General features: G+C 45.8%; 1 protein-coding gene across 6 annotated transcripts; it reads right to left on the bottom strand.

The window, feature by feature from the left end:
- Positions 1-1070: 1070 nt before the first annotated feature.
- On the bottom strand, positions 1071-21351 carry Map3k8 (mitogen-activated protein kinase kinase kinase 8). 6 transcript variants are annotated; one of them, NM_053847.2, is made up of 8 exons: positions 21058-21351; positions 16983-17341; positions 11237-11404; positions 9843-10104; positions 8867-8973; positions 3961-4113; positions 3197-3443; positions 1071-2201 (listed from the first exon to the last, which is right to left on the bottom strand). In NM_053847.2, exons 2-8 carry the CDS (start codon positions 17316-17318, stop codon positions 2071-2073), a joined length of 1404 nt encoding a protein of 467 aa, NP_446299.2. In that variant the 5' UTR covers positions 17319-17341; positions 21058-21351; the 3' UTR covers positions 1071-2070. The 6 variants fall into 6 exon arrangements, with proteins under 6 accessions (NP_446299.2, XP_006254110.2, XP_038951221.1 ...); XM_006254048.3 differs by lacking the exon at positions 21058-21351 and adding an exon at positions 20737-20992; XM_039095293.2 differs by lacking the exons at positions 16983-17341; positions 21058-21351 and adding an exon at positions 20737-20800.
- Between the last annotated feature and the right edge of the window lie 3166 nt (positions 21352-24517).

Below are 24517 nucleotides of genomic sequence, written 5' to 3'. Positions count from 1 at the left end.
GGGTCATGGAAGTGAAGAGTTCTGAGCCTGAAGCTCCATCAGTTTTTGGTACACTCGCCTCTGCCCCTAACTAGGGCATTGCATTCCAGTGTGTACTGAGCTTCTCCTACAGCAGAGCGGTCTTTCCCTTACAGATGATCCCACCCCGAGCAGCAGACTGAAGAAGGGCCTGATTTTGGAATCAGAAAGGTCTAGTCTCACTTGCTTTGGGCTCTGGAGAAAAAAAAAAAACGAAACAAACAAAACTCAAACTGTTCCCTAAGAAGAACACATATCATATGTTCGTGTCATGGGAATTACACAACATCATGGTATGGTTTTACCATATTCCCAGCCCATGGCACTGTGTAGATGGAGCAGCCTAGGGGAATAAAGTCAGATGTTTGAGAATATTGAGTTCCAGTTTCCCTCTCCTCTCTCTCTTTCTCTCTCCCAGGAGCCATTGAGTGAGCAGCTTGTCCACTGCATACTCCCTCTGTGACACACTGCTTCCTTACAGGCTCAAAGGCAACAGAGTCAAGCATCCATGGACAGAAACTTCTGAAACCTTGAACCAAAGTTCAATAAACCTTTCCTTCCTGAAAGCCAGGTATCGCGGGCATTTTTTTTCTCAGTGCTTGGATTCTGACTAGCATATAGAAACACAGTGTTCTGTGTCCAACACATATGGAAAGGTCACATCCTATTCACTTAGGGGATAAAGTCTCATCTGCCTTCCCATTCAACTGTCTCCGCTGGAATTTGGTGAATGTGGTTCATCTCAGAAGCAAGTTAGTTAGTAGTGTTAGCACTCATGAGTAAACAGCTCGCAAGTCTGCACTCGAGGTAGCATAACTATATAAACACAAGACACAGGTTGGAGTGGAATACCACTCACCCCAACTCACAGCCGTTTTCTGTGTTAGTGTTGTCAACCAAGGATAGAGCATTTACCAATCAGCATGAAGACATTCCAGGGCAGCGCCAGAGGAGTCAGCAAATGGCAATGTTTCTAGTGCCTGAGATGTGCCCCTCCCTCCAACGTCTATCCCAACCCTGTGACCCGGCTGAGAAATATACAATCTCAAAAATTAAGACAAAATACTCAGTTTATTTGGTTTATTTGACCAGTCACATTGGACTAAAACGTTGAAGTTCATTTGCATAATGTAAAAATATACTTTAAATAAGAATACTCATACTTTACAATGTTAAAATATATACACATATATATATGAAAGATTCATGAAGGAATTTTGGAATAAAACATACACAGTATGCTATTTTTAATATAGAAACACTTTAAAGAAAAATAGTTTCATTAATTACAAAGGTATCACTACAAAGAATTTACAAATGTTTCCATTTTCTTGAAGGTCACATTTCTCATCCTTTGGGATGTACAGAAATTATGTGGTTTACACAGTTCTGTCCACATTTAAAACATTGTGTTTTAAATGTTTTAAGCATAGCACGTACAATACACAGTGTTTCCATAGGAACATAACAGAAACTCTCACTAGTGGCCTGCTGCTTAATGGCTCTGAGTAAATCAGTCATTTGTGAGACACTAGTCCAGTGAATTGCTGTAATATTAGAGTTGCTCTATCCACCCAAAATACTATTAACTAAACTTATACTAGACTCTACCAACCAAGGTACAAAGAGTTACCATATAATACACACAAATATATACACAGATCAGGTCTTCTGAGTTGAATGAAGAACCCATGGTTATATAAGAACCAAGAACAGGTATTTTAGGTTACTATCTTGTGAGAGCTATTTTTTTAATGTCCATTAAAGTGCAAAGTGAATAGAATTGTCATCAGAAATGATTCTTTCCTGAGCTCACCACTCCCTTTTGTCCAGTCCCACCACCTGAGAAATGAGAACCTTGGGCTCTGGAACATGCCAGAGGAGCTTCACAAAGGGGGCCAGGGCTTTGACATTCCTGTGTCACTAGAGACCTCCTCCCTGCTTCCTAAAAAAATTGGGTAAAATTCACTATCCAGAGCTGCTGTGTAGGGTCTGTGAAACCAACATCCAGGAGAGAAATATCCGCCCTACTGTTGCCAATAGAGTCATCCATCAGCCATATTCCAGGGTTGGTGGACCACGAACAATATTGAAGTAGCCAGCCAGAGCTCCGAGATCAATGTAGAGGGAACGCTGTCTCCTGAGCACTTCAGACTCCTCGGTGCTTCCTGTGCATGATGAATCTGCAGAAGCAACATGGAAACAATGGGAAAATGACATAAATGATCAGACAGCCCAGCAAGTAACAACTCCATGTCCCTTCTGCTAAGGAATAACCCTATGGGGCTCAAGAGACAGTCCCCAGCTGTGGCTCTGACACAGACGGCCTTAAGGACACCCTGGGCTACTTATGGAATAGCACATAGGTCGTAGGCTTCAAGTAGGGGTCAAGAAGACAAGGAATGGATCAAAACTCTGGCATATTTTTCAGTACCTCAATTCCCCCCACCAGATCTAGCAAAACTAGACAGGTATAAAGAAAGACAGGCACTCCATCCAGGTTTGACCTCTGACTTTGAGTCTATGTTTACTGAACAGAAGCCTTCTCCAAGCTCAGGGGAGGGGATACACTGACCTTCCTAGGTGGGAAGGATTCATAGCCAACATGGAGACTTTCAAGCAGAAGACAAAAGAGCAAGGTGGTACCATCAGATCTGGTACTTTCTCACCACTCCCAGCCAAGTCCGAATGTACCCAGAAGCCCACCCATCCCTAACGGCAGGCCAGCACTACCCATTTGGTTCTCAATTCAAAGGATAGTCTCTGTTTCAAATAATGCAAATCAAAGGCAACATCCAGTGACTGTGTTACCTCAGTTCACAGTGAAACTAGCTAGAGTTCTGGCCATGGGTGAGCTGATCCAAAGTGTTGCCTGAAGGTTTTCTTCAGTTTCTCAGAAGATATTGCATGATACTCAGGAAGTCACCCCCTTTCTGTTTCGTTTAGGTAAGGGTCACTATGTTGTGCTAGCATCTGGGCAATCTTCCTGCCTTAACCTCTGGAGATGTGCCTGATTCCTCCATGTGCATGAGTACACACACACACACACACACACACACACACACCAGGCAAGTGTTTTCAGGACCCACATCAGAGCTTTCCTGTGGGCAGGAGGAGAAAGACCAGTGGCTCCACACCCACAGGCCTACACCCACTCACAAACAGCACAGCGTCCTACCAGCAATGTTCTCAGGAAGTTCTAGCTCCTTCCTGCTCAGCAGCCTCTTCCGGTCAAAGAGGGCAGAGTCCAGACTCTGACACCGTGGCTGGTCCTCTCTTGGGGGATTCAGGGCTTCGTGTTTCAGTAGGTCTGCTGCTTTTGGGCGGTGGTTGGGGTTCCTCTCCAGGGCGGCTTCTATCAGCTCCCTCATGCCTGGACTGCAGTCACCAGCAATATCTTCCAGGGGAGGTGCCTGCTTGTGGATCTGTCAACAAACCAGCTCTGTGAGCATGGATGAGGTAGAGACATATCTTCAGCAGTAATGGCTTTGTGAGAGACCTGTGCCCCACTGCACGGCCAAGCAAATGCTCTCCAATTTTTTAGGGGAGGTTCAATCAGCTTTGGCTTAAATAAAGCTGGGTTTAAATTAGCTGTGACAGCTTCTTATGGGGGTCCAGAAGTGGCTGCAGCAACAGGGAAATACCTGCATCTGCCTCCTCCCATGCTCTGGTCTCTGCCAGGCTACTGAGCAAAGTAAAGGGAGGCTGGAAGAAACAGAAAGCAATAACTACTGTATTTTCTTATTAAAAAGAACTGACAAGTTGTCAGAATCTGTTGCTTCTAGGTGTGTCTTGTCACACAATGGGGTAGCATATAAATTTTGTCTCGTTTCAGTCAGTTTGCACTCGAACAGCCTTTTGTGTCAGTAACAGAATTGGCAGCCACCTCTTGTGGGTCACAATTCTCCCATCGCCCCATGTCTTTGGTTGACTCTCACTTACTATGTACAGGTAGGAGGGATAGGCCGATCGAGGGTAGCGCTTCACCCAGGGTGGGGTGCCTGTCTGCATGTGAATGAGCGTGGCTCCAAGGCTGTAGATGTCTGCTTTTGTGGAATGGCCCCTGCACAGAATCACCTCAGGGCTCATGTAGATCTGAAAAAAAAAAGAAAAGAAAAGCTACATCTATCTGCCTTTCTTCTCCCTGTCCAGTACTAGAAGCTGGCTCCTTCGCCTATGTGGTATTTGCTGCATGCCCTGGCTCTCAGAGGGAATGCTACTGCAGTATCCCTCAAGCCAAGGAAAATCCCAACACGTTCTGTAGAACACGTTCTGTAAAGTCAGGGCAATTTGGATGAGCCGTCACTGCAGGACGACGAAGAGCAGCTCTGTCCCTGGACTGAACACACAACAGATCTGAGCCTACTGATTCCCATTGGTCTGAGTTCTGTTCATCAGTTACACAACAACTGTTTATTAAGACACCAATGCTTTTAGACTCAGCTGAGTCTAGACCTACACTTCTCCCATTTATCCTTTCATTTGGTAGCAGAATCCTTCAGGGTTTTTCCACCAATGGATTAGAAGGGAAGCGCCTAGAAAAATAAAGTGTAAAGCTGGAAAAATGACCCAGTGAGCCACGTATTCCTGCCAAGTAACCCAGTGACTACGTAGCAAGTGCCTGACACAGCAAGAGTGTGAGCCTTCTGAGCCGAGCTCAAGGACAGCCTGGGCTACAGACAGAGACTCTGTCCCCCCTCCCCCCCAACAGAATCGAGATAAAAAATAAACAAAATAGAGCACAATCTGCATTTGATTTCCCAAGTTGATGCTGAGTAAGTAGGGATAGTTTCTTTCAATTTCACTTTTCTAAATTTAAGATGCAAATGTTAAAGAAAGCCCTGATCACCAATAATCTATAGTTATGTCTGACACAGAGCGTAGGGCTGGCCTCACAGACACAGGGTGTAGGGCTGTCACAGGCACAATGTATGGCTGCCATAGATACAGAGTATAGGGCCATCATAGATGCAGAGCACTAGTGTTCTAATTAACAATACAGATTGCATAACTCTTAAAGGTACAAAGCCCTCCGAAATCGAAAGCTTTTGAGCTGGATGATGACATGAATGGAAACTCCCACATCTGCCCTCATATGACCAGCCACAGTAAGAACACAGCCACACTTAAAATAGCCTACCCAATATCCTTTAGGTTAATGAACCCTGCGTCTCTACCTGGGTCCCATCCTCAGGATACCTCATAACACCACCAACACACAAATGCTCCAAGATGAAACAACAAAAGAGGAGAAATGGGGGAGGGGAAGAAAGCAGAATAAAGAAAGAAGGGAAAGGGAAGGAGGAGGAGAAGGGCGGGGAGGGGAGAGGTCAGGAGAGGAGATCTCAAAAGTGTGAACCACTCCAGATGCCCAGCCCCTCAGGTACGAAGTGCAGCCTGTCTTTAGCTTTAGAAAGGTTTTATGCTGCTGTGTAAATATGGGGAAAGGGAAAGGGTGTTCTCAGAATTTATTTCTGAGTAAGTAGAAAATCAGCTTACAAAAATGGGGAAATTGCCCGGTTTCCCCATCTTTGCAGGCTCAACTCTTTCCTAAAACACACTTCCTTCTGCCCACAGCCAGCCGGCTACAGCCGGGCTCCGTGTCCACCCACTGTCCCTGCAGACAGTGCACATATGTGTCTCTTCACTTTTAAAATAAACACAATCTCAGTCTCAGAATTAAAATTAAATATTCAACTTTGTACCCTGTGGCCAACATGGAGTTACACATGTACAGCCTGCCAAGAAGAGTGGAATTCCTGCTGTTGACACCATCATCAAATATGGTTAAGAGATGATATGTGCTGAATGTCAGTGGAGGATGCCTGCCTCCTCCCCCTCTGTGATACAGAGTAGGTACGAAGCAAATGCATACACGGACAGTGTCACAACTCTCTATGCTCACACTCCCAACCTATGACTGGAGCTGGCAGTCGGCCATGCTGAGCTGAATGCAGGCCCTCTGGCACACAGCCAGCAGCTTCCAGCTCAGTGTTCCTCCTCAAGCTTCCGAAAGAACCAGAATGGGCAGGTCAGAAAGGTCCATCTTTGAGCTGGCTGCCCGGAAGGATTGGGTCAGAGCGGACGCACTGGTCATGGAGTTGTCTAACACACCCCCTACCCCGGGAATAAGGGAAGCACAGGGGAGCTTGAGGTCAGAGCTGAGGCCTTGTGCTTTGTAGCAAGGAAAAGAGGCTGCCATGTAATGCCTGCATGAACACATGTGCACATGATCATTCTATGTTAATTTACAGGCCTGAACATATGTGCACATGATCATCCTATTTTAACTTACAGGCATGAACACATGTGTACATGATCATTCTATGTTAACTTACAGAAGTTAATACTAGACTTAGAAAAAAAGTAAGAATCATAAAAATCAAAAACAAAGAAACACAACAAAGTAATTCTACTATGTTATTTATAGATCCTATTTTCCCCGCTCTGAACCATCTAACTAAAAACCAGTAAATATACACCAGATTAACTTTGGGTATATATGACATGTTACAGTATAACACTCAAGTTACTGTCTAATACTCTGAATATTAATGTAGAGAAAGAGAGGGAGAGTGAGAGGGAGGGAGGGAGAGACAGACAGAGAGAGAGAGAGAGACAAAGAGAGACAGAGAGAGAGAGGGAGACAGAGAGAGGGACAGAGACAGAGAGAGAGACAGAGAGAGAGCGCTATCCAGAGGTGCAGTCTGTAGCTTGTGAACTGTTCTGCAGAAATCTGAAACAGACACTGCCTTCCCAGCGGTGGGACAATCACATGTTCTACTGGAAGTAAACCTGCCCACTTGCCTGGCTAGAATTATCTAATTTGCTCTTTTGTATAAGGAGTAAAAGCAGACTTGCTGAAAGTTTGCATCAGGACTTCACTACCCTTTGCGATCACAATCAGACTTCCACGGTGAGCACTGTGCTGCACCCAGTACAAGGGAGACAACTGATGGGGGCGGGGAATGAGAAGAGACACCAGGACCAGTTTTGAACTGAATACCTGGAAATTACCATCAGCTGAAAATACTTCATCTAAATACTACTCAGGTGCTGTATGGGTGTGACATATGCCCCATAATTCTAATAAGCACACAAGAGGCAGGGGCAAGAGGATACTGGATACAAGGCCAGCCTAGGCTATACAGTGCATTTGAGGCCAGCCTGAGCTGTCCCAAACTCAAATAAAAAGAAACTCTATTGATGACCAAGATCTGTGACTCTATACCCAACCATCCTGGTGGAGAATCTCAGACACACAAGATTTTCCCCAACATTGCATAATTTTCAACTTGACTGCACTGCCAGGAAGCAAAAGCTATTTTTTTTCTCTAATACCATAAATAGTTTTGTTTCTCAAACTGGTTCCAGGGAAAAGGGTGGGATATCCCAGAACTGTACTCCTGACTAATGCCAAAAAGTGCAGAGACACCTTCCAAAGACAACGTCCTGAGCATTAAATCCAATCAGACTTGCTACTGTAGCAAAGCTCTCTTAAGAAGCAGGAAACACACATCCTTTAATTTAAAAGAGGCTTATGAAGCTAGTTTGACCTCAGCACCAGGGAGGCTGAGGCAGGAGGATTATGAGTTCCAGGTCAGCCAGGGCCGTATAGTGAGGCCTATCTCATAGAAATTAAAACAAAGGAATCATAGGAGCTTATTTAGACCCAGGAAGGGCTTTCTTGTTGAGCTTTGATTTTTGACCCGCAGACTGGCTACATTTTATCACTACAGATTCAAACAAGGTGTGTCCGTTGCTCAGGACTTCAGGATTAAGCTATCCTGTGATGAAAGACAGACAGGCATTGGTGGCTAGTTCTCAGTAAATGCTAACAGCCAGGGCAGGGAAGACATACTGGGTTGCAGTAGTTATCATAATTTGATATGTAATAATGTGGTAGTTCCGTTTAAAAAGTTACCCATAATTTAGAGCCCGAATCCTTAGAAAATAAGAAACTAAATCCTTCTTCTCCAAGAATTCAAGCTTTAGGCTCTGCTGGTAACTTGGGTCACATCAGGCACCATGCCACAATCTCTCCATTGTCTTTTTATAAAATAGAACAACAGCAGTCACCTAAATGCTCTAGCAACAGTATTTATACAGAATAATTCTAAGGAAGAAATGATTCATTTAAAGTACTAAGCAAACTATAAGTTCACTATTGTTCTCTAACAATTTTATAGTTTTAAATTCTGAGTACCCCTTACCTGAGAAGCTTAGAACCAAAACATCTCAGATTTGGAAGTTCATATTTGGAATATTCGGTATATTTGTGGGCTTCATTTTCACCATGTCTGTCTGTGTATGTAATATATACAACACTGCACATGTGATACTTTCTATCTTGAGCCAGGATCTCTTCTTCATAGCCCTCTATTCCAGGCTACTCTCCTGTGAGCCTTGGGGGAGACTTCTGTCTACTTGGATCTACCCACAGTCACACTGGGACAATCACACTTGGCTTTGTGTGGGTTCTCAGGATTTGAACTCAGGTCCTCAGGCTTGCGTTGCCTTTACTCAGCAACCTCTCTCTTGCCTAGCTTTCTAGACTTTTGGATTAGGAACGCTCAACTAGTTCTCCATTTTGGCACTGGATTGGCTGCAAGTGCTTTGTGTTGTATAAATAAACATAGTAATAAATAATGTCTATAAATATAACCATGCATATTTAAAGTCATATAAATAGAAAAAGGTAAAAAGTAAAATGAGTTTGTTCTGGTGACAAAGATCATTCAATGTTGTCATTTTTTCCCCTTCCTTGCTGTTTGCCACAGAATTTCCAGACCATCACTTTTATTCTTAACAAGACAGTAACAATTTTCACACCAATACAATTAGTTACCTCTGTTCCCCGGAGGTCCTTGGGGAGATAGACATCTTCTGTCATTTGAACACTCAGGCCAAAATCTACCAACACAGCTTTCGTAGACATGAATACAATGTTGCTAGCTGCAATGAGAGGGGTTTTTAATGTGAGTTAATGCAACTAACCCAACAGGAAAACCTCATCTAGAAAAGCAAGTTCAGTCAAAACAGAAAGAAATGCTTCTGATAATGATATTTGCCTTCAACCCAGAAGAGACGAGTAGGGTGGAGGTCAGCGGAAACCACCCGAGGCCTGCCAGGAACCCACCTAGTGTGGGTGGATAGGAGCTACAACCATCAGGAAAGCTCAAGGCTTCGGCTTCGAAATCTAAGACATACACAAGCTACTGTTGTTAGAAAAATAAATATGTTTTTCTGACCAAAGCTGTGTATGTCCAATTCAGCATTAAGTATTAAAGATTTATAGTGGGTCTCTCTGTTTTATTTTATACTATATCCGAGTTCTAACAATTTGGTTTTTTTTAAAGAGAATGTTTAATGAATTATTGCCAAATTATGGCTCAAAATTAAGAGAAAATTAACTCAAAAATATATGCCTACGTGCTTGCATTATATAATCTCTCTCTCTCTCTCTCTCTCTCTCTCTCTCTCTCTCTCTCTCTCTCTGTGTGGGGGGGGAATCAAACCCAGGGCCTCCTATGGGGGAAGCAGGAGATCTACCACTAAGGTGCACCCTCAGTTCTGCACTGTTTTTAAATCACAATACAAGGACAGAGGCAGCACGCACCCAAGAGACACGTGGTCATAATCCCTGTATCGGTTTCTGGTCCTCAGCCTCCCTTCTGACTGCTAATGTTCTTAGCAATCGGCCTTCCTTCTGTGAGCCTCTTCAGGAGCACAGAAAAGGAATCTGTGTCTGCTGCTGAGTGTGTTCGGGTCAAAGCATCTCACTTGCCCCATGAAACAGCAACAAGGCAGACACCACTACTCACGTTTGATATCGTGGTGGATGACTTTCTTGGAGTGCAGAAAATCAAGTCCCTTGAGAACGTGCTTTGTCACCCAGATAATTTCAAATTCTCTCATGGGCCCACAGCTCTCCAGCTTCTCCAGGACAGACCCTCCCTCGCCAGCTTCCATGAAGAGATGGACAGTGTCGCCCCATAGGACCGCACCGTATAACTCAGCAATGTTCTCGTGCCGGAAGCAGGCCTGGATTTCCACATCTGATGGCTTAAACTGATCTACAGGGATCTAGCAACACAAAACAGGGGCAAGGGTCTAAACAACTTCAGGACAATAAAACAAACCAACGAATATCAGACAATATAGTTCAAGCCAAAAACCAGAAGCCAAAATAACACAAGGACACTTTGATGTGTACGACAGGGCACTGTGGTGTCAAGAAATGTTTACCACAGACCCACTTCTACATATATCGTGTCATCCTTAGATATGAACTTTTTCAAACATTAAAAAACAAAGTAGGGAAAAACTCACTTTATTTAGAGTTTAGGAATCCAAACAAGGTTCCAGAATGGTGACTGAGGTAAGAATTTCCTATGATGGACACCCTTCACTTCCATGGTTCCTAGAACAATCTGTTTCCCAATCTTCCCCCTCACTGTGTGATAATATGAAGAAGTCACTGGTCCCTTGATCAATTCAGACTCAAGCCTAGAAGATAAGCGCTCACCCATCTCTATATCCCACAAAAGTTCAGGCCTCCATCAGGAAGATTCTCTTTGTGATCAAGTGTTCCAGACCATAAACATTCACTTGTCAGCACCTGCATAGCTCTCAGAATGCTACCGTGGCAAACAGTGCTCAAACGAACAGCCCAGAATAGTCCCACAAGTGGACACACCTCTGCTGGCTGTCATTAGGCAGTGAGTTACTGGGCCTCTCCAGATGTGTACATTCTTAGCTGTCAGCCTGCCCAGGAGTGCGCTGAAGTATTGAAGCATTAATTTTAAACAGTCATTGCTTAACAAGAGATGGGGTCATATTGGCAATTGGTACAATTGAATTCAGCCCTATAACTCTGTAGTCCCGAGGAACACCCTGTCTTCCTAGTCTCTGTTGCCTGCCATGTACCCCTCCCCACAGGACAGCAGCCAATATCTTCCATCTCGGGCAAGCTCCCGCTACTCCCACTTAAGGGAGATGGTGTTATCTAAGCCATTGCCATACACACCAAAATGTTCTTTTAATTAGATTGCAAGCTACAAGACACCTAAGTAGAGATGTAGGAGCTGAATGGTCCCGGGCCACAAGCCACTCCAGAAGTGACAGACACTTTGGGGTAGGAACCGTAGGTAAGACCTAGTGTAAGGGTAAATAACCCTAAGCCAGGAAGTCAGGGACACGGTGTGGCTGCACGCACCAGTTTACATGCCATTCTTTTCTTTGTCTTCATGTCTTGTGCTAAGTACACTTTTCCAAAGGCCCCCCGAGGAACGAAACCAGAACCAATGCTCCTGTACGTCAGCTTCCACGGGACAAGGAGAACATCCGAGTCGATTTGGTAGCGACCATTCTGGGGACTGATTACCTGTCAGGAAATATAGGTGCTGAGGTTAGAAACATGCTTACACACAGCCCTTCGTGCAGTGGTTCCGTGTGTAATTCTGACATTACAGGCTATATTTAGAACCTGAGCAAGCCAGAGAAAGCTTGCTTGTAACAGACACAAGTTCCTGGTCCAACCTGCTCATATTTCCAAACGCTTAGGAGTAGCTAGCTGCCAAATAGAAGTTGAAAATTTATTTATCTAAGGAGTCTGACGACAGTGACCCAAAGACTGAAAATAAAGGCTGCACCTCAGCCTGGTGGTTGACTCGATCCTATTAGAATGTGATACCAGTCATGAGCTGGCAATGCGACATAAATAAGGAAGGGCAGAGTTGCTTCTCTTTGGCTTCCTTGCTTAATTTAATGCCTGCCTACTAAGTGCCCTGGGATGGGTGTGGTGTTGAGGAGTTAGTCATGAGTAGAGATTGGTGGGCCAGACCTCAAAGGGTTCATGGGCAAAAACCTTTAGACTCAGGACTTTCAGGATAAGCAGACCTGGGGCTGGGAGTGTTGCTCAGTGGTAAAGCACCTGTCTAGTTCTCCTAAGGTCCTGGGACTGACATCCAGCACCGCATACATAAACAACAAACAAAACCCGCTTTGGCGCAAAGAACAAGAACAAAACCAGTCCCATCGAAACATCAAGAGCTATATCCTGAGAGTAACGTGGGATGAGAGGATGTCCACCCAAGTCCTCCATGGCAGGACACTCCAGAAATACCAGCACTGAGAAGGCAGAGGCAAGACAATAGTGAGGGCTAGGCCAGCCAAGGCGACACGGGAAGAACATTAAATAAATAAATGAAGAGTGAACACCCTAATGGAAATAACATGCTAGTCCACGGGAAACATGGCCTGGAATATGTTTTAAAAATGTCTAAAGCAGTGGCTCTCAACCATCCTAATGCTTGACCCTTTAGTATAGTTCCTCATGTTGTAGTGTCCTCCCCCCAATTACTTCACTGCTACTTCTTAACTGTAATTTTGCTACTGTTGTGAATTGTAAAGTAAATATCCAATCTGCAGTGTATCTGACATACAACCCCTGTGGGCTTGTGGCCCACAGGTTGAGAACCGCTGATCTAAACTGTTCTGAGGAACTGTCTCCTAAAACGCCAGCAGTTTCCTCAGTGTGGTTAATGATGTTATGGCCTGAGCTATCACTCCAGGCCTTAGGAATGAAAGTGTATTGAGCTGCCTTAAGAGCTGAAGAAGAATGTGCAGCCCCTAAGCCTGTCCCAGGAAAGAACAAGCACTTGATGCCACTGTAGATGCAGCCATGTCCGCTCACCACTGGGGGCAGACCAAAGGGCTGCTACCTCAGCCTCCAGAACTGCCAATTTAGCTCCACAGTCCACAAACGTGTGCTTGCCGTTAGCCAGGGAAGAAGGAACTGAAAAATAACCCAATACTTGGGTATGCAAAAATCACTAAATTTAAAACTTAATGTTTACAGGGTGCCTTTGCTGAGGTGGAACCATGTATATATCCTTCCAAGAAATAAAGAGAGACCATGGTCTTATCTCATTTAAAATATGACTCCCCAAAGAAGTATTACCTCTTGTCACTGTAGACCTCACTGCTGAGGACATTGTGGTGGTAGTCTCTTCCACATTCAGACAGGGCTAGGGCCCTGGCCACACTTGCTTGGGTTCCCCTTCCTTCTTGTCATCACGGAATGCTCCAGTTAACCATCTCAGGGTTTAACCCATGTTCATGAAAGTTTGGCTTTGTACCAAACTAAGTGTGCTATGACCCAACTCCACCCGTCTTATTCTACACAAGAGGACATACAGAAGGATCGGCCACTGCACTCCAGGAGCTAAGTAACGACCTGTGCTTATTTACTTAGCTGTTTTGCATCATTTCATTAAAGTCTACAGCCAGCCTGAGCTAGGTTCTAATTTTTCTTTCCATTGCATAGCTGAGGCTGGCTCCAAGGCGTGAAGCAACTTTCCGATTGGTGCCAGGATTAGGTTTTGCACTTGGTTCTGCCTTACCCCACAGCCAGAGTGCTCACATTTTGTGTAAGAGCCTTTAGAGTTCCAGATGGCTGTAATTAAAGCCACGCTAGAGTGCAGACTCAGTTCTTCAAAGCCGTCCAAACTCACCCATCGAGGCCAAGTCCCAGCCAGTGACCGAGTCACAGCATTCCTGCCTCTCTCCTTAGCTCCAGGCCTTTCCTGATTGGGTTTGCCATGGATTTTGACCTTTCCTAGGGCTCCAAACAACCTCGAGGGACACTGTGCCTTTATTTCTGCCCATTCTCCAATGTACCAAAGTCACTTTCCAGGACAGACACTTGACTTATGCCATCTAGTCTCTCATCCAGACACTCATTTCTATATTAAACCACACAAGGCGGTACCTGAGAACATGTCTTGGGTATTTTATTGAGTGAGCTGTGTGTCTCAGTCTCTTTGAAGTAGGAGTGGGCTTGGCTAAATCCATCGAGACACATTAGCTGAAACAAAGGCAAGGCTACATCTCTGCTACCCTCCTGGGGACATGGAGGAGGACATATATTCAGACCCTCGTTAGTAAGACAGGGAGTGAGAATTTCCGAGGTTCATCAAATATACTTAGAGAGGATGGGAACGGGGCACGGAGTAGAATCTAAGGTGTGTGTGGGGGGCGGGGGGAGGTCAGAGATGTATTTGGTTATACATTAAAACAGACTTTCTTATGGTCAGAACTTGACAAATGTGTCACTGAGTGTGGTAGGTGATGGTTCTTCCCAGTGGGTCTGGAAGAACAAACCAGAATATTCCACCAGAGCTGTGAACGACCTGGTTCAAGCACCAAGTGGAGGGTTGAACTCTTCAACTCCAAGAGGGCCATCATTCCGAATGCCACACCAGTAACCCTGAGTGAATGAATCCAGGGGGAGGTGTGTTTTGTGGGGTGTGGAGGGGGTGTCCACATACAATCCCCAGGGTCGAATGCCTGGGGACTCATTTTTATTTGCCTCCAGATCACATGGGAACTGGTTGTAAATAACTTGGCACTCTGACACAGAGCAGTTCCTAGGCTTTTCCCCTGGCTTCGTCGTGCAATCGTTAACATATGTTATTTTAAGGGAAGTAGCACGCATGTAAACACACACCTGGGGAGAACCAGCCAACATACCCATGCTTTGGGTTATTGTTTTAATCTGTAGTTCTCCACCCTGTCTAATTAACTTTGCAGTACTCTGTGTGCTGGCAGCCAGAACACGCAGGTCTCTATGCCTGTGAGCCTTTGCACATGCTGTTCCTTCACAGAAAACTCTTTACTTCATTTAGCTGGCTCCAACGTGATGTTTACACCTTGGCATGGGTGCCAGTTCTTCTTGCAAGCCTGTGCCAACATCCTCCTTTTTCCTTCCCCTGTGAGAAATCTTGTCTAAGCATTCCCACGGCTGTCAGAAAACAGGTACGCTGTGGCCGAGTGTGCTGTTATATTACCTATTCACTTGGCTATTGCAGCACAAGGCAGTGAGCTCCCCGGGGCACAGACTACCAGAACTCTGTCTAGCAGGTATGTCTACCAAATGAACAAGTAGGTAAAGAAAGGTTTCTATCCCTATGTAGGAAGTTTTTACAGACGCATTTCACTATGGACCCAACCTAGGTGGCAGCTGATTCTCTAATGCAGAGAGATAAGGAACAGCCAAGCTAGCCCAAAGCACACAGCTCTGCTAAGCCTGTAGATGAAGGATGAAAAAAGAAAGCTCTTGACTAGACGATAGACGGCTCCACAGAAGGTGCCAGGCCACGCCTATGGCTATTATGCCAGACCAGCTCTTACCAGAGACCACTTATGAGGCACACAGCTGTGACAGATTGCCACCACCTACAGGGAACAGTTTCGTTTTTAATGCCAGTATCAGGAAAGTCAAACACAGTCCCGAGAGGCCTGGAGACAACTCCACTTGCCCATGAGCGATACTGCTTCCTATCATCCCATTCTTTCTGGTCTTCTTGTCTTATATTTTATATTCTCCAGCATGAAAAGAAAATACAAGTGCTTTTTAACATTATCAAGCGCTCTGCCTTCACAGTATCTTTGATTTGTAATTTTCTTTTTAGTTTGGATCTGCTCATATATTGAGCATGGGCTCCTTAGCAGGAAATGACAACTGTTCCTTCGCACCTTTGCTGGTCAAGTTTGTCTGTCCTCCTAATGACTGGTTTCTGGCCCATTCTGCATTCGCTCTTCTGATTCTACCCCAAAGAGACGCAAGAAACCATGTTCTGGGAATCTCTAAAGTATCCCAGTATTCCTTGTGTACACGGACCATGGTCCATCTCTCCTCAGTGAGGGTGAGCACACCCAAGTCTCTATGTATTTACAAGCAAGGACGATTAGTTAATTCCGCTTGTCCTCATTTATCAAATACTTAAGGAAATGGAAGAAGTGCGTGCACACTGCACTTGTCATGGACCGCTTGTGCTATCTTGACGCACACTCCTCTAGCTTTACCCTGGCTGGGAAAACCAGAGATGGCTACTGCTTCAAATAATGAATTCCCATTTGTAGAATGAAGTCATATCCTACAGACAAAGCATTTAGTCCACTGTTAAGCGGTAGACCCACACCAAAGGGAGTCACACCCCTATGCAGCATGCAAGCTTGCGTCTTACTGAGCCGAACACAGGTCACAAACAACTCCCTTCACAGCTGACCTAAATTACTGTGCTACTTTTCATTAAATAAACGAGACGGTTAAGATTATTATTACTGTTGCTATTGTTGCGATGTTCTTTGTCCCAACTCAGGCTCTTTGGGAAGACCCCCAGCATGGGCCATGCTACGCACCAAGCAACAGAGAGCCATCTCTACCAACAGGCACGTTTGTGACTCTCTACCTACTCCTTTGCAAACTGTCCTTTTTACAAAATTAGATCACCTTCTAACCATCGCCCACGTATTCACCTCTGACACAATAAGGACCTGACAGAATGCCAGACACACCTAAACACTCCACCTGACCGACAACTGTGGCAACAAAGACTTGTCACAATATTTTTGGAGTATCTGCATACTTGCGATGACTAAGCACCTCCATCACCGTGGGTCATGGCCACTTAAAGGGAGTGAATCTTCGGGTAGCTATTTGCCAGCTGTAAGCTGCAGTTCTACAAGAACCAAATTTAACCAAAGGTGAGAAGGGAATAATTCCACTTTCAAAACTATTAAGCCAGAAGTCATTTGTCTCCTGGCCGATGAACTCTAATTAAGACCCTCTCTTTCGTGTATATAGCAAATGAGCCTTTAAGTGAATTGTCAAAACAAATCTGGAAGGTTGAAGTACAGTTAGGGTAAAATGCTTACCTTCCACGCCCACTAATAAACAAAGCATATTCCTAATTGCTTCTTTGTAAGATCACTACTAAATCACAGGCTCCTATAGTGGAACTTGCGTGGAGATTCCCTTCCCATTTTAAGAGGCGAGAGTCTTACCAGTAACTACATTCTTTAAGACTTGCATCTGGCAGCCATTCTAAGCCAAGTTCAGTGCCATCAATGGACACAAAGCTGAACACACAGCACTCAACTGATGAGAAGAAACATACCATATTTAATAAAATCCCAGATTCTTGGGGCCGACATCCGTAAAAATGCTTTGTCGTATTCGAGATATGGTTTGCAAATGCAAGCAGATCCTCCACAGTCCCATATCTGACAGACGACAACCAGGGCACCTCCTGGCCACTCCGAAGCAGCGACTCTGAATGTTCCTTGTTTTGATTGCTGTCTGGACACATGGTCATCAGACTGGGCTCATACACTGCAGGCTCTTCACTTGCATAAAGGTTCTCCATGATGTCCAGGACTTCCGACACGTTTAAATGGTTAATTAATAAATCAATCTCTTCTTTCTCGTCGCTTCCGGTGCTCATGTACTCCATCACTGTGGTGCCTGCTGGGGAGTCTACAGAAGGAAACACAAACACTTCTTTCACTCTAAGGTGTTTGTATTGGAGACCACAATGCCTGGGGATCGGCTCCTCTGTGCCTCTGTTCATAACGTGGGTTCTTCTTTGCTCACACATGGGAATTCGAGTGGACAGTGCCAAGTTCAAAGGGACCTTAGTTAGTCTTTAGCCCAGGTCGCTTTGTAGGGGAAACTTGAGATGCTGCGGCCTGGGAGCCACTCACTCTGGCATCCGCTTTAGCCACTGAAAACAAACTTTCACTTCACACAAACACAGCAGAGAGCAGTAAGGGTCTCTCTGCAGACTGAGGTTCCTGCCTTTTATAATCACTGACCTCGCACAACTTCATTGCCTGCCCCCAGCCCAAGCTCAGTGTGGCTTTAAAGAAAAAGCGACTTGAAAGAGAAAGAACCACTTGACTAAAATTCAGGAACTAACTTGGCAAACAAGCTCAGTCCCAAAGAGAAGGAAGCATGTGAAACAGAGTTTAAGCAGAGCACATGAAATGGTAAGAAGTTAAGTTTGTGGGAAAAACCTGGTGGGAAGAAATTAAACAGCTGTGTAGAAAGGGGCAGGAGCTGGGATCCTAGATGTGCCAAAGATAAACAACCTATCAGCAAGGTGACTTGTTGACCTGTGAGTCACAGCTCCCTCCAAATACCACAAAGCAAAGCACACATCTTCAGGGTCCCAGAAAGCTAATTTAATACCTAGATCAACTGACCTGGAGAGGCTTTCGTAGGAGAAAGAGCCCAGGAAAATCAAACCTGCTCTAAGCAAGCCACGGTGCAGTTCAACTGACTTCACCAGGCAAAGTGACACTTCAGTCCCACATGGTCAGGTGCTATACTTAGGAAATGTAAGTGACAAAAGTCAAGCAAGCTGATTTAAAAAAAAAAAAGTGACAATGAAAAGTGATGCTGTCCCTCTGGGTCCCAAGATAACTCCACTCCACAACAAATGAGAAAAAAATAAGAGCACCTACGAGAATTAAGCAAACTTAAACCTGTCTGACTTCAGCCTCTCTGGAAGATATGTCAGGTTTGTAAAAGCTCGGGTACTTGGCAAGTTCTGTAGTGTTGGGAGTGTGGAGGCAGGCGGCCCCCGAGCTAGCAACTCCAACTGGGCCCATGAGCTCTAGGCTTAATGAAGGATCTCCCTCAAAAAGTAAGCTGAGAAAGACAGCCAATGTTGACTTCGTACAGCTTCCGCATGTACCAGCACACACATGTACTATGCATGTATACCTGTATGATACACACACACACACACACACACACACACACACAAGGATGTACACGTGCATACAGTATACTAATACTCACATACAAAGTAACAAAGTATTACTCCACCAAAGCCAGGCACCTGTATCAACTTGGAGCTTCAGCTCAAAGTTCCTGGAAATTTCCACCAGGGGCATCTGCACACGTGATCAAGTCATGTGCTTCTGATGTACAAATGGTGACTGAAGAAGGCATCTAGCATCCATCCCACACTAAAATACTCCTGTCCTTATGCCTGAATCTCACCACCTCTCTGCCTATGAGATGGTTGGGCACGTCTCTCATTCTCTCTGTGCCGCGATTTCCCTCAGCTTCAAGGTGTGAGATGATAACAGCACCTACCATCCAATTAAAGAGGCTCCGTGCAAAAAGCTAATTGGTGTCTGGCGTGCAGTAAGTTACACTGTGCCAAGCACTAGGATACAGACCTAGGTCAGCGGACACCATGCTGGGCCCCCTTTCTCATCTGCCAGTCCCTTTTGACTCCCTATTCCTCCAGACTGGTAAGTTTTTAAAGATCATGTCTACGCTGAAACACAGAGGGAAAGCAAGCCCAGACCTCAAAGTCCACCAGTATTGGTTCTCACCACACTTAAATCGAGACTATGGTCCACACGATCCCTTCCCAGATGTCTTAGACATCGCTGAGGAAGATTGTGATTCAAGTCCCCTAAGTGTCAAGCTACACAGGAAGTCTTGTAAGCTGATAGGAGAGAGAACCTTTAACCTCAGTTTCATACAACCATTAGTTGCAGTTTCTTCAACTGTAGAATTTACTAAGAAAACAGAAGTTAAAAATCATTTGGCATTAAGGCCCCCTGGGTAAAGACTCTAAACTGAACTGGCAAATAAACGAACAGAGAAAGCAATAAAGTGTGTGACTTGAGAAAAATGGGGGAGGGGGTTCAAACAATTCCAAGTTATGGCACTGTTCTGGAAAGGAGACCAGTTTGGGTTTTTAAGCCTGCAGAAAGGCTTGAACAAAATGTGTGCTTTTATAGGCCTTCCTCAAAGCCCAAGACATCAGACACACACATATATACATAAACACCAAATGGACACACACACACACACACACACACACACACAGGACTAAAATGGGGACAAGACTGGGGCGGAGGAGGACAGGGAGATGGAGGGGTATTTAACTCTGAAACTTTCTATAGAGCTTGCTCAGTTCCTGAGAGGCTCTTGTCACAAAGATCTGATTCCCCGATGCCCCAACATCGTGAAAAGGTGCCTCTGGAACATAAAAAGGCCCTGCACCCTCCTGGCTCAACTAAGCAGACCACAGACTAGCTAATGGTTTCTGAGTTACACAAGACCAGCACCTCTTTCCGTGCATGGTGAAGCCACCTCAGTTTAGTGACAAACACGCTCAGCTTAAAGTGCCTGATCCCGGAGTCAGGTAAAAATCCTCACCAAAACCCAAATGGCCATCAGGACGGAGTTAGTGCAGTTTTAGAGATCGGTATTTCAAATGCAGAGACTTGCTTTTTGGTAATTAAATTTCAAAACATTAACTAGAAATTAACTTAGCATTATTTCAGAAAGCAACTGTAAAAACCCAAAGCAGGAATGTAAGGCTCTGGGCTGTTAGCATCTTGACATTCTGCCTTACAATGGGGGGTGATGCTTGTGTTAGTTCCCGTTTTAAAGAGGGGTTTTCCCCCACTGAAACAACCCATTGCTCCTTAGGACATAATCTCTTAATATATTTTTCTTTTGAAAAAGTCCCAGAAACATGCTTTCTGGCCTTGCAGAATCAAATTCACTCTGGTACAAAACTTCAAGATGCCTCAAGTCTCCTGACCCTATTCTCCTAGGATAAAGTCTTTAAGGACCAAAACACACAAGCCTCAATCCATCAAAGTCGGGTGCCTCAACAGAAGTCTTATAATGCTAAGCAAGTTTGGCTTTACTCGCCCCCCTCCCACCTCCATTTTATCAAAAAACTTATTTTGTTTTTCTTCTGGTCCCAAATATGTTTCCTACAACTCCTTCTCGACCCACTTGGCCCCTTCAGATAAGCAAATTTTGCTTATGGTAAAAGAAGCCCAGCGATGAACAACCATAGTGGGATCCTTCAGCCTCCAAATTGCACTCACCCAGGCTCAGCAACCAGAACGCAGCCGTCCAGGCAGCGTCCCCCGCAGGAGACGCGGTGAGTGCGTGTGCTCCCGTCCACCACCTCAGCCCAGACCGACACTGACTGGTCACCCGGAATCCGGGAAGAAGGAGGAAGGGGGAGGAGCCGCGAGTCCACACCTCCCGCGGCCCGGAGCAAGGTGCTTTCCAGCTGTACCTGCGTGCAGCGGGCCACCCCAGTGTCCCCTGGTGGGAGGCACGCTCCGTTTCAGAGTGGGAACCCCCAGGCATCCAGGTGGAACGCCCCCGAAACACACTCAGGGCACCCCAAGCCCTGTTACCTGAGTGTTCCGTGTGCCCGCCCGGAGCTCGGGCTTGGTGGGCAGCGGGTGGCTTGCCAGCGGGAGCCAGACGTACGGGCGTCCGGACGACCGGCGGCCGACCAAAGGCCGGGCGATCCGCAGCGGGAGGAGCGGTACGCTGCAGCCCCGGACTCTCGGCGTCTGAACTGGCCCCGGGGCGGCGTAGCCGACGCCAGCGTCCTCCCCGCCTTTTCCATTTCCCCTTTCTCTCCGTAAACAGAAAGGGCCTGCCGGCTGGCCCAGGACACCCGAGCCCCCGCGATGGGAAATTCCGTCCTCCCACCCTCGGGCCCCGGGGCGCGGGGTGGAGATGAAGGCGGAACTGGGCGGCGCGGCCGTGCGGATCCACCCCGCCCTGAGCTTGTGTTCCCAATCTGTGTATGGAGCGCGACCTCGCACCCGGAGTTTGCGGTTCCAGATCCTCCCCAGGACCTGCCCGGAAGACGCGCTCTCCCAGTCTCTGCGGGAGTCTTTTGAGCAGCTAGGATTGGTCTCGCCCTGATTCAATTCAGGTGCACTGGCTGTGCTTAAAAGTTTCGGCCAAAGTCGCCTGCGGTAGTCTCTGCTAGCACTAGTTTTGATCTTTAGTCTCCTGGAACCAGTTGTTCAATGGCACAGTTCCACTATTAGAGCTGCCTACTAGGATCCCTCTGGCCCCTTAGCTCCAGGTAATAATTTAGGGGTTTGCTCCTTTGTTAGAAAATTTACTGAAGGAAAGCGCCTTCAAGAAACTCCAGTCACCGCTTTTCCTGCTCCTCCTTTCAAATACCCGCCCCCCACCCACCCATCAACGAAGACCTACTAGCAGCCAGGTACTTTGCAAGATCCCAGAGAACAAGAGAGTGATCTAATTGATCTAATATGCATCCCACTGATGATTCCTGTGAGACCATGGCTAAGGTGTGAAGCCAGCACTCCCTTGACTGAGGTATTCAGTCTGACCTTTACAGTCTCCAGGCTCATGGTCTTCACCAGGTTCAACCCCTTATGATGACCTTTCTATGATCCCTCTGCAAAATGAGTTGCCCTTAAAAAAACATCCTAAGAAAATTTCTGGCAGAAGTAGGACAGAAAGCTGGGGTGAGGAACTGCACCCACGTTATAGAACCTTAAGGTACATACAAGCAAGACTAGATTTACTTGGCGAGGAAAGTTGCCTGGCCCGTCTGCAATTACTTTGAATGTGAGAGCATTGTGTGACTTGACATACTTTGATGGTTACAGGAATCTCTGTAGCTCCCCTTCTGGACAACATGACCTTTCTCTTCTCACAGAGAGCTAGCTAGCATAGCCTGCACCAAACAAGCAGCCCAGGAATTTGCAAAAGCATCCTGCACCAGCCAGAGAGCTGATCGGTCCAGTCTCTGTGGAAACTAAAGTACCCTTTAGATTTTCTGCAGAACCCCAGATTAGAAATGAGTTTGCCGCTACTGCTGTGTGAGATTCGTCTCTCTCTTGTCTGCTGACTTAGGCAATAAAGGATGGGTTTATAAACACTTCAAAAATAGAATCTTGAAACCACGCCCCGCCCCGCCCCGCCCGCCCCGCCCCGTTGGATGAGCTCATTACACCCTGCATGTTTTGGGAAGTGAGTTTCTGAGTTCCCTGCAGAAGGCTCCCCAGTACAGCTGTACTTTAATGGCTGCTTAGGGCAAAAGTAGCCACGGACTTTATGTTGTGGGGTGAATTAGAAAACTTACTTTCAGACATTTTATATTTTGTCTTTTTGAGACAGGGTTTTTCTCTGCAACCCTGGCTGGGCTTGGAACTTACTCTGAAGCATAGGCCAGCCACGAACTAAGAAACCTGCTTCCGGAGTGCTAGGGTTAAAAGTACATATAAACTACTCCTGGCAACTTTCAGACTTTTAAATTTTATTTATTTACATTTCAAATGTTATCTCCTTTCCCAGTTACCCCTCCACAAACCCCTTATTCCATCCCTCCTTCCCCTGCTTCTGTGAGGGTGCTCCACACCCCCCCCCCAAGTCCCACCTAAGGACACTGGCATTCCCCTACAATGGGGCATCTAACCTTCATAGGACCTAGGGCCTGTCTTCCCATTGATGCTAGATAAGGCCATCCTCTGCTACATATGCAGCTGAAACCGTGGGTCCCTCCATGTGTACTCTTTGGTTGGTGGTTTAGTCCCTGGGAGCTCTGGGAGGTCTGGTTGGTTGATATTGTTGTTCTTCCTATGGGGTTGCAAACCCCTTCAGCTCCTTCAGTCCTTTCCCTAACTCCTCCACTGGGGTCACTGAGCTCAGTCCAAAGGTTGGCTGCAAGCATTCACTTCTGTATTTGTCAGGCTCTGGCAGAGCCTCTCAGGAGACAGCTATATCAGACTCCTGTCAGCAAGCACTTCTTGGCATCCGAAATATTGTCTGGGTTTTGGTGTCTACATATGGGATGAATCCTTAAGTGGGGCAGTCTCTGGATGGCCTTTCCTTCAGTCTCTGCTCCACACTTTGTCTCCTTATTTCCTTTAAACGGGAGCAGTTCTGGGTTAAAAATTTGGAGATAAGTAGGTGGCCCCATCATCCAACTGGGGCCCTTGCCTAACCTCTGGATATGGTGTCTACAGGTTCTCCCTCCCAGCTGTTGGGCATTTCAGCTAGTCTCATTCCCACTGGGCCCTGGGAATCTCTTGCTTTTCTGGCATCTGGGACTTTCTGGAAATCAGGGTCTCCCCATCCCTGATTGCAACACATCTCTGTTCAATTTCCTAACTCTTTATACTTCTCACTGTCTCCTCCCATACCTGATCCTGTCCCCTTCTTCCCCCTCCCACTTCCTCTCACCCTCTACATCCTGTGAGTATTTTGTTCCCCCTTCTAAGACTAAAGCATCTGAACTTTGGTCATCCTTCTTGAGCTTCATATGGTTTGTGAGTTGGATCGTGGATATTGTGAAGTTTTTGCCTAATATCCACGTAACAATGACTACATACCGTGTTTATTCTTTTGTGACTGGGTTACCTCACTCAGGATGATAGTCTCTAGTTCCCTCCATTTGCCTAAGAATTTCATAAAGTCATTGTTTTCAATAGCTGGTAGTCCATTGTGTAAATGTACAACATTTTATATGTCTGTTCCTCTGTTGAAGGACATCTGGGTTCTTTCCAGCTTCTGGCTATTATAAATGAGGCTTGTGAATATAGTGGTACATGTGTCTTTGTTATATGTTTTGGGTATATGCCCAGGAGTGATACAGCTGGGTCCACAGGTAGTTCTATGCCCAATTGTCTGAGGAACTGCTAGACTGATTTCCACAGTGGTTTGACCAGCTTGCAATCCCACCAACAATGGAAGAGTGTTCCTCTTTCTCCACATCCTCACCAGCATCTGCTGTCACCTGAGTTTTTGATCTTAGCCATTCTCACTGGTGTGAAGTGGAATCTCAGGGTTGTTTTGATTTACATTTCCTTGATGACTAAGGAT

The sequence above is a fragment of the Rattus norvegicus genome, chromosome 17 (genome assembly GCF_036323735.1).
Source record: "Rattus norvegicus strain BN/NHsdMcwi chromosome 17, GRCr8, whole genome shotgun sequence".
Taxonomy (NCBI): Eukaryota; Metazoa; Chordata; class Mammalia; order Rodentia; family Muridae; genus Rattus; species Rattus norvegicus.
This window is presented reverse-complemented; position numbering and strand designations above follow the sequence as displayed.

What these genes read in the sequence shown, in the direction of transcription:
- Map3k8 (NM_053847.2), bottom strand. Translation starts at nt 17,318, where the DNA reads ATGGAGTACATGAGCACCGGAAGCGACGAGAAAGAAGAGATTGATTTA. An exon ending in CTGGGATTTTATTAAATATG is followed by an intron (nt 11,405 to 16,982) that starts GTATGTTTCTTC and finishes ATTTCCTGACAG; the next exon opens with GTAATCAGTCCCCAGAATGG. An exon ending in ATCCCTCCTACCTGTACATA is followed by an intron (nt 3,444 to 3,960) that starts GTAAGTGAGAGT and finishes GTTTGTTGACAG; the next exon opens with ATCCACAAGCAGGCACCTCC.